The 10,299-nt window shown below is 36.2% G+C and overlaps 1 protein-coding gene across 4 annotated transcripts; it reads left to right on the top strand.

The window, feature by feature from the left end:
- The first annotated feature begins 7,229 nt into the window (after nucleotides 1–7,229).
- Nucleotides 7,230–10,018, top strand: LOC143362318 (uncharacterized). Of its 4 annotated transcripts, none has more exons than XM_076802364.1 (8): nucleotides 7,230–7,313; nucleotides 7,819–8,114; nucleotides 8,521–8,572; nucleotides 8,647–8,740; nucleotides 8,842–8,941; nucleotides 9,004–9,191; nucleotides 9,264–9,314; nucleotides 9,501–10,018. In XM_076802364.1, the coding sequence occupies exons 4-8, from the start codon at nucleotides 8,654–8,656 to the stop codon at nucleotides 9,582–9,584; spliced, it is 510 nt and encodes a 169-aa protein (XP_076658479.1). In that variant the 5' UTR covers nucleotides 7,230–7,313; nucleotides 7,819–8,114; nucleotides 8,521–8,572; nucleotides 8,647–8,653; the 3' UTR covers nucleotides 9,585–10,018. The 4 variants fall into 4 exon arrangements, with proteins under 4 accessions (XP_076658479.1, XP_076658476.1, XP_076658478.1 ...); XM_076802361.1 differs by having other exon boundaries at nucleotides 8,493–8,572; XM_076802363.1 differs by lacking the exon at nucleotides 8,521–8,572 and having other exon boundaries at nucleotides 7,231–7,313.
- The last annotated feature ends 281 nt before the right edge of the window (nucleotides 10,019–10,299 follow it).

Below are 10,299 nucleotides of genomic sequence, written 5' to 3'. Positions count from 1 at the left end.
AAGTTAGTTTAAGTTAATTAGTTATTAACATTAAGTTAAGGTTAATTTGAGCAATTGTGTTATTAGTTAATTGAACAATTATTAAAATACATTAAGTACTAACCTGGTTGATTCAATTCGTCGCCTATCTCCCTCCATGCGATTGCTTTGAACTTGCTGTCCATGAATTTCCTGTGAGATAAATTGTATAAAAACTCGCGACTGCGGACACATTCGATAAGACGCTCGTCTTCCATTTTGCTGAACCACTTGTCACTTGCACTTGTCTAACGTCGGAAGTAGAACTGATTTTTCCGACGAACTTTCGTCGCAGGTAACCTCGTAATTAGCATCACAGTGGGGGTAAGAAACACGGTATTGGTTATATTGGGGTAAAGAACCACAATGGGACCTGCAACAGACCTGCCTGGATCGGGCCGCTCCGAGTCTTCAGCGGCCCATTGCAAAAATTTGTTTGTAATTGCGAAGAAAAAAGTAGAAGTCACGATTTTTGACTTTTTTATCTGTATTTGTATTGAAAATTTATAAGGTCCCTTTTGTAGATCTAAGTAAGTAATGTACATGCACAAAATTTCATTAAAATCGATCAAGGTTGCTAAGAAATATAATTGATTGAAAATAGCAAGAATTGTAAGAAACTGTGATTGAAGACCCAAGTAAATTAATCCTATCATCTCCAACAAAATCAAGACGTTTGGGCCAATTTTAAGAAGCTATAAAGAGTGTACGAATATTTTCTACACTGGCCGCATATTACCGAAATAATCCTATTTCTTAGGTCTTGAATCTACACTTCCTTCATACTCTGTTTCATCATTTCCCAATGAAACGAATCCTCTACTTTCTCGCGATGTCCATAGAGCAATGACAGTTAATGTTTCCAACAATTTATATTTTATTAATTCATAACGGTGTTAAATCCAGCGGTGGTCGCACATCTATGTGCATGGTATAAAGACGTGGTATAAATTCGTCGGCCGTCCGAGAATAATTTTAATTTCGCCATTTTTTAAAGTGTCACCACTTTTGGAGAGTCTATCGTTAGGTCTGCCTATGCCCATCTCAGCCGCGCCCGCAATCCCAGTGTTTTGGTTTCGACGTCACACGCTACATAGTTGTGTGACGGCTGTAGCCAATATTTTGACCATAGCCAGAAATGCGTGTGAAACAAGGCCTGCCTCTTCCAGCAGGATCCAATCAGCCACGCATTCGTACCTATACTTTGTCCAACGAGACGAGGCAGTGAAGTACCAACTCTGTCGCACTCGAGTGGCTATGTTTACGTCTACTGCCTCGTCTCGTTGGACAAGGTATAGACACGTCACCGCATTCCTTCCAGGGAACCTTCTTCGCAGCCTCGCATCAATACTGTGTCACCGCCTTGCACCCATACAAAATGGTGCCTTGCCATCCCCTACAATCGTATAGGAGTGGGCGGTAATTGTTGAACAGCTTAGCCCACAGTATTAGAGTACTCCGAGCATTAACAAATCGGCGGGCAAGACTGTGACAGCGATCGACAGCAGATAATATCGGGATTAGGTTCAATGTACTTCGATTATAGGTTAAATAACGCATTGCATAATATGCACAGTCAAGAAATACTATACTATCTACTTCTCGATATTCCTCACGACAATTGCAAGGAAAGAGATAAATCCCGGAAATTACTTACACAGAAATTGCTAAGATTCTGTGGCGTCAATTAAATATATTTCTTGGTACATTTCTTGGTAAAAATGATAGGCATCTATTATTACGCTTTTCGAGTAGGAGGAGCGATATTGTGATTTAGTATGAGGAAGTCCCTTCAAGCACGTGTTGACCGTGTGTTTTCCTTCGTGTTTTCGTGGGATGGTGGTCATAGAATCATTTACATTTCGTCGCTCCGGCATCTGGCATTGCCTGTCATAAAATTGATGGGCTCAAGCTAACGAACGAACAATACAACACCTTTTACCTGCATTATTGCCGTCCGTACCATACTTTGCCGAGTGGAAAGGCCTACGAAAATAAAAATACGGAGAACGTAAATCATTTTTAAGTAATTATGGATAAGAATTCTGAAGTTTTCCATGTACATTTTTTCGTATAGCAAGGCTAAAATTAAAAAATTGCGGCCAGGTGAGACCGGCGAAGGACGCGGCGTTCGGCGATTCAGGTAGCTAACTGCAAGTGCACCGACTGATCGACCGCTATTCCCCGGCAGGCTTGGTAAAACCAATGTCCTTTGTACTATGGATGGCATTAACCTTTACTGTACACACGGAGTGCACAACACCCTAACAGCAGTTTAGGTAAAATATGTAAATGACCTTCCCCGTGCTCTTCTTTTCACTACGTGAAAATTTTTATTTTAGGGCAGACGCTGTCGACCCTCACTTCAAAATGTCTAAAGAATATCCAGCAACTTAATGGACACAAAACAATTAATAGTTCGGGAAAAAACGGAATTTCAAACAGGAAGAATCGTAAAATGTGGACATATTTTTTCAAATTTTTTAACACTTCAACCGATGGTAAAATTTGCAAAACAAAGATATTAGTAATATTTTTGCATTAAGTAATCACATTCGAATATAAAATGATGAATTATTTAAAAAGAACAGTCTCTTGCGATGATGATTAAAAAAAGAAAATGTTTTTTATCTTTGTTTTTATCTTTTTGTTTTTATGTCTTTTATCTGTGGTATAAAATGTGTTGTGTAGGCAGTTTTCGTAAAACTCATCCCAAATAGCAAACTTTGATGGTCCGTATCCTTTAAACAATTTCGAAGATTACAAAATGATGGCTCAATCTTTCAGTTTCATCCAAATTCGAAACATGGTCCCCAAAAAAAGATTTAATTCACATGGAATGACCCCCTTCCTAATTTGGATATTTCCTTAAAAAAATTGTGTAATTCACGTATAACATAAGGATGTGTGATGCTGTTTCACCAAGCGACAGGCACAATTCTTATCCCCATGATGTTGTAGAGGAGAGATACCGATAGTTTACCTAAGGAGCTGTGGAGCCCCTAAAAACATTTTTTTTGTGCCATGCACAGCAGGGAACGTGTCAACGTGCTCTCGAAAGGCCATCTGGACGTTCAAAGTTATGGCCCCAACGACGTCGGGGCGACCCCGGAAAGATTTCGAGCACGAAGACCAATTCCTGACCGGCAAATTTCTAGCCCGTGTTCTTGAATCTGGCCGCCCAAACAACTTCGGCATCTTGCCCGTCTTGTTTGGGGCGACCTTTAGGCAGAGTTTCGCATCAGGGTTTCCATAACGCCCGGGCGGAAAGTCCTAGTTCTCTCGTTAAGTAGTTGTAGTTCAATTTGCCTTGCCGAGCCATGGTGCTCGTAGATTTAAGTACAATTTTAGTCTTTTGATCGTAACCTCATTAGTCCCGCGTCAGTCCGATTCGCGTGACAGTGTTCGTTTGGCGTTGGGTTATTTTGTATTTTAGCTTTTAGGTGACTGTTCGCCAGCGGATTGTATTTTCACTCTCACTCTCTTTCGAGGGTCTTAATCCCTATTGTTGTGTGGAGAGAGAGATATTGTTATCGGTGAGTGCTTTCCGTTGTTCTTACATTTGTGATATTCTTATGTTGTATTTTATTCAAGTTGTAATATTGTTGATTGTTCGATCGTGGCCTTGCCGGTCCTTTACAACCGTGCGGGTGATATTAGCTGTACGCTCGATTGTTTCTCTTTGTTTTGCGTGAATATATACACTTATACATGGTTTGTTAACTATTCGAACCCATAGTCTTTATTTAAAGCCTCCTGTTCCTTTAATGCTTTGCTCGTCGGGGAAGCAGTGTTACAGAGGGGTGTAATTCTAAGACGACTAGAGAGATCCCGCGCTCTCGGCTTAGGATTGTGTCCTTCCGAGAGGCCGCGTAGTCGTCACAGTCTAAGAAAACATCCGTCCAAATTTCAAAGATCTTTATACTTCTGTTAACAAACTTATGTAATAGAAAATTTTTGTAGCTGGTTGCTTTACACAACCAAATATGCATGTATATCTAATAAACTTTTATACAAATTTTAAATACTCCAGTGCCCTAATGTTTCTAAGAAATTATTGATTGAAATAAGCAACAAATGTTAGTACAATTTCTACTAAAAAATAATATATTTTAAGAACTCGACTAATGTAACTGTATTTCGCGCAAGTATCCGAATGAGATTATGTATTCGTTCTATGTAATATAAGAAAAAACTTTATATTTTTTCAAGCAAGAAAGAATAAATTACCAAATAAAACGAATGTAACAACGTTAATAATTCCGTAATCTTTCCATCTATTTTCTATTCTTAACAACATTTTGTAGAACTAATTATATAAAACTGCAAAAAACCGATATAAAACACATAAAAATAACGCCATTTAACACTTCGAATACCTACATCACAACCGTAATAATTGAGAAATTAACGTGTATGAAATCGAGTATTTGGTCAACATTCTTTTGTAGATTTTAACCTAATTTGGTGAACTAAATATATTAGCACAAAAATGCATTCTTAAATGTCGAGAAATAATTCTGGTTTGACGCGGCATTTACCAAATGGACAGTAACAAATAGAAGAGCAAAATTAAAAATACAATACGTGTAATCTCACGTGAAGAACGCCGATTTTTGTCTTTGTTTGCCAACAGATGTCAAATATGTATACACCGCCTTCTACTTGACAATATCTTTTTGAACCAATGCAATGAAAACAAGGGAACACAGTGTTTGAATTTTTCTGATAAACATTGTAGACCACGGTGTAAGAAGTGTTGTAAGAACTCTTGTGACCGAAGAGTTATGTCTTAGTGTCGTGATACGACACCAGATGAGTCACTAAGAACAAAGGTAGAGCGGGCTTTTCAAATTAAACTTGATAGTGTTTCCTTCCGGTATCTGCTAATAGAGTCATCAGTGAGGATTTTCTAGCAGATCGTTGCTTTAAATAAATAGATGGCAAAATGGTCAAGGGAGTGCTTGTCGACATCATTGGCGAAAGGAATTGTTATAAACATTTATATTATAACAGGAGGTAAGGTTTATACAAACGGCGAGATGATAAGGCGGTAAATTAAGCGAGCCAAGGACGACGGGCAGCGGATTTGATATTTTAGAATTTGGAAAACAATGGCCTCGCGACATGTATGACAATAGACGTAAACAAAAGGTTTACGTCAACGTTCGTTCATCCAAGGCCGGCCTCGAGCTCGAAAAATATTCTGTATCTCGGTTTCTATAATTTATTTTTAATAAATAATTAGATGGCATGATGGTCAAGGCAGTGCTTGTCGACATCATTGCCGAAAGGAATTGTTATAAACATTAAACAGCCAGAAATAATAAATTTAACAGTGAATTTCGTACGATAAATTAATGCGTGCGAATATTCATGGCTTAAAAGTTATTCTATATTTCGGTTTCTATAATTTATTTTTACTAAATAATTAGATGGCATGATGGTCAAGAGAGTGCTTGTCGACATCATTGCCGAAAGGAATTGTTATAAACATTAAACAGCCAGAAATAATAAATTTAACTGTGAATTTCGTACGATAAATTAATGCGTGCGAATATTCATGGTTTAAAAGTTATTCTATATTTCGGTTTCTATAATTTATTTTTAATAAATAATTAGATGGCATGATGGTCAAGAGAGTGCTTATCGACATCATTGGCAAAAGGAATTGTTATAAACATTAAACAGCCAGAAATAATAAATTTATCAGTGAATTGTGTTCAATAAATGAATGCGTGCGAATATTCATGGTTTAAAAGTTACTCTGTATCTCGAGTTCTATTGGGTATTTTTACTAAAAAATTAGATGGCAAGATGGTCAAGGGAGTGCTTGTTGATACCATTAACAAAAGAAATTGTTATAAACATTAAACAGCCATAAATAATAAATTTATCAGTGAAATGTGTTCGATAAATTAATACGTGCGAATATTCATGGTTCAAAAGTTTTCATTCAATTCGAACATAGAGTGTCCAAGTGTGAACCGTACTTTACGATCGCCCTCTAAAACTGTCAACATGGTGACAGACTATCTTAGAAATGGATGGGGGGAAACAGTGTGTTGAAGCAAGACAGACGATTTTGATGGTCCGAGGTATTGAGAGGAGTTCCACGCATTCATACTCACATATTTATAGCTTTTGGACTAGCCGGTTTGGGACTACGAAACGCATCTGCTGCTCTAAGATTGGCGTCTTAGTACGAAGGGAATTCGTGCTTTCTTATTTTATTCTGTATGGTAGGCCAGCATTTCTCTTTTTTCGAAAGAGTAGCAGCCGATACAGGATCGAGAAAGTATTTGCATACCCCATTTTTACAACTTCCCATGAAGAAGTAACTGCAATGCACACTTTCAGTGCTTTCAGTTTATTTTGCATAAAAATTCGCAGTCCGTTCATATCGCTTATGCTTATTTTGAAAGCATAATGAATATTAAAAAAGAGATATTAAATTTTTTCATTAAAATCAGTAATATATATACTCCTTTTTTAATATTCATTATGCTTTAAAAATTCCCATAGTAATTGGGTTCCTTACCCTGCGTATTTAACAGATTGTATTAATATAAGGGGTTAATGGTACCTTAACTAATTTTACAAATGTATTGTTAATTACAGAATAATTACACATTCATTTTATCGCCTCGCGCCGTTTCCTTCACTGAATAATTGCACAAATTCAATTGAGCCTGTGTTACGTAGTCGGAACATTCCCACGACGAAAACGGTGAGCATATTATGGCGATACCCTACAATTTTATTGTCCCGGAGAATGGTACATCCATTACAAAGTGCGCTATTGTGTTCGATGACTATAGGAATTTAAAACCATCGAATAGATTGCGCCTCGTTCCACTCGATTGTATAGTAGAATCCTGACATTCCAACAGTAAGTTTCTATCGGAAGATTCACCTAACATTTAGAACAAATGCGTTGCTTTCAATTAGATTACCTGGAAAGGTTTTTTTCGTTGTGTTTCTCTGGTCACGGTAAGTCTGTGTGTGTGTGGGTTTAGAAAGTTAACGGATTCTTCCATGGACATAGTTATCACGCTTATAACTTCATTGTTTCACGAGTTCCGGAACTATAAGTATCGGCGTACGTGCAATTAGATTGGAGATCCCTATCCTTGTATACAGGCGTAATTCTAAGTGAGTGAACATTGAATGCATTCAACGGGGCTCGTTTTTCTTTATGACTGCATTATCAGTCGCGGATCTTATCTGGTTTCAGGCGGTTTATTTTCTTTTGCGGCACCAAAATGGCTGCTCGCCGCGGAAACCGCAACCAGGTAACTCGAAACCATTGAACTACATTTTCTACGGGTTAATCACCGACAATGCTTGCCTCTTGCTAATACGCGTATGTAGACTGCAATGTTTTTAGCCCTGCATTGTCAAGGTGCGTTTTATCATCGTCACCTTTGGACATTGTCTGCTAAAACCAACGTTTGTTCCATGCAAAAGAGGCACGTCTTTGCAGAAGTTCCTTTGGCAACGTTCAAACGTTCCATGACAAACGAATTGCTCATCTGATTTATTTGAAATTAACAATTATGTATTAGTGTTTATATTTTGCGGAAAATAATGTCATTGGAAGTGTAGGAATATTCAATAAAATTGAACTCGATATTAGGCATCTCTGTATTTAATTTTTCTATTAGCTAAACTACTAAATTTATATTGTGTATACAATCAAAATTTTTACGTACTATACAAAATTAAAAATGTACGTAATGATGTTTATATTTTGTGGGCAATATTATTCGTAGCGATGTTGGACATTTTTGTGTTTAGCTTGTTGCCATGGTGGAGGAGCATCGTCGCTAAACAAGATGATAATTTGAGAAACAGTAAATCTTGGAAGATGAGCACATCTGTTGTTCGAAACAGCCGGCATCGTGACCCGCTTACAAAGTGGAGGGGATTTAGCTGGCAACGCGTCGCCATTAACAGTAAGCTTACCGACGCGTGCATAGCCCTGCTGGTTATCCGTAAAATATCTTCTAAATGGTTAAGAGGTTCAAATCTTGGTGACCGAGGCCCCAAGATATAGCGGAGCAGAACTTCAAACAAGTTTTCACTAACGATTAGTAAGTAGACTTTATAAAGCACTACATTACAGTGATTCCTAGCACGTTGTTTGGATTCTGATGACAAACTGGTCCATTTACCTGCAGCCTATTTTGTACAATATTCTACTTCTATGTTAAAGATCTCACTTGCAATCATTTAAAATATTTAATTCAATAATGATTGTACAATTTTATACTTATATCCTTCATAGAACTGATTCATCCTTTCTGGACAAGTTTCTCTCATAATTCTAGTGTACGTCTTAATTAATTTTGATGCATTGAATTCTTGAAAATTTGATGGTATGAATCACGAATGTAACGTAGTGGACATACCAAGATGCAAATTAGTTTGTAATTTATGTACAATTTCGAATTTCCGTTTCATTTTAACAGCTAGAACCATAGTTCACCATATTCACAGTTGGCAGACATGTTGCGCGTCGACGCCCAAGCATTTAATGCACTAATAACAAGTGGGTGTTGTATACTAGTTCCATTATTCGTATTTTGTAGCAACGGTAAACAATATACACGTTTTTTTTTGCAGCATAATAATGGCAGTTCTGGAATCCTGTTGGTCACCCTTTGTTTGGACTAATAGTGTCAAAACAGGATGCAAAGCCATTGCTTTTTACACAATTGTATGTATTTATATATCAGTTTTACTTTCTTTATATTAAGTTTGTGATACATTAATCTCCTTATCACTCTTTATTGAGGTTCAAGAAATTTCTTTTTTCAGGCAATATGTATAATACTGATTACATTAGTTTCTTATCAACTACATGGAGGAGAATCGTCACAACTGTATAACCCTTTATTTGAAGCTGATGTCAGGGAATGTAAGTTCTAGTGCATATATATATATATGTGATAATATCATTTTTACACATACCATTTTTAGCAATGCAAATTGTCGGAGGGTTCTTCATATTTTATTTCATCCTTCTCATCTCATCCGCACTGTTAATGGTACATGGAGTAAGGGAGAGAATACGAGGCTGGTTACTGCCTTGGCTTATATTGTGGTTTATCGCATGTCTTTTCGAACTAGTTTTTGGGCTTTGGCTTGTAGGAGGATATTATATCTACGTAAGTTTTTGAATGAATCTTAAATAGTCTTCAGGAATTTACAAATTAATATGTTGGTATTAATTTTTCCAGCTTGAAGCAACATTTGCCGCAATGTGTCTCTGGCTTTGGATGTCATATAATGTAAGTATAAGACAATATTTTTGTCTCTCATCTTATAATATACAGATTGTCTTAGATTTTAATTGCCAAGTAAGAATCTAAACTGTATAAGAAATTAGATCCATAACATACGTAGACAAAGTTTAGCCATTAAAACCTGGGAGTCTATAGTGATGTATTTCTAACTTCTCTCAATTTAATTTATAGGTATATTGTTGGCTGGTTGTTCTCTCTATGTACAAAATATTTGAGAAGCTGCAGTCTCCGAATATTGAGCTTTTGTGGCCCTAAGTATTAACTTAAGTACTTTTGAGTCACAGAGTACATTGATTGGCACCAAAGTAAGATACAATGTCGTAGAGATGAGTTTATCAGATTTTATTTTATATATTTTTATAAAGGATAGCCAGATCGACAGCATTATTTACAATAATATGAATTAAGCAAAAACACAATAATCTGCCATGTTTGACTTGCTTATAATTATTTATTTCAATACGTATAATACTAAGTGTCATTAATGTACAATTAGTCCCATATCCAAAGATCTGGGACATTCATTTTATAACAGAAGACTGATATTGGTCTAAGAAAACATCCGTCCAAATTTCAAAGATCTTTATACTTCTGTTAACAAACTTATGTAATAGAAAATTTTTGTAGCTGGTTGCTTTACACAACCAAATATGCATGTATATCTAATAAACTTTTATACAAATTTTAAATACTCCAGTGCCCTAATGTTTTTAAGAAATTATTGATTGAAATAAGTAACAAATGTTAGTACAATTTTTACTAAAAATTAATATATTTTAAGAACTCGACTAATGTAACTGTATTTCGCGCAAGTATCCGAATGAGATTATGTATTCGTTCTATGTAATATAAGAAAAAACTTTATATTTTTTCAAGCAAGAAAGAATAAATTACCAAATAAAACGAATGTAACAACGTTAATATAATTCCGTAATCTTTCCATCTATTTTCTATTCTTGACAACATTTTG

Source organism: Halictus rubicundus, chromosome 16 (assembly GCF_050948215.1).
Source record: "Halictus rubicundus isolate RS-2024b chromosome 16, iyHalRubi1_principal, whole genome shotgun sequence".
Lineage (NCBI taxonomy): Eukaryota > Metazoa > Arthropoda > Insecta > Hymenoptera > Halictidae > Halictus > Halictus rubicundus.
This window is presented reverse-complemented; position numbering and strand designations above follow the sequence as displayed.

Excerpts from the sequence above, each read along its gene's own strand:
- LOC143362318 (XM_076802364.1), top strand. The coding sequence starts at position 8,654 with ATGGCAGTTCTGGAATCCTGTTGGTCACCCTTTGTTTGGACTAATAGT. Across the intron at positions 8,741-8,841 it reads CCATTGCTTTTTACACAATT|GCAATATGTATAATACTGAT; the intron begins GTATGTATTTAT and ends TTCTTTTTTCAG. Across the intron at positions 9,315-9,500 it reads GGCTTTGGATGTCATATAAT|GTATATTGTTGGCTGGTTGT; the intron begins GTAAGTATAAGA and ends TTTAATTTATAG.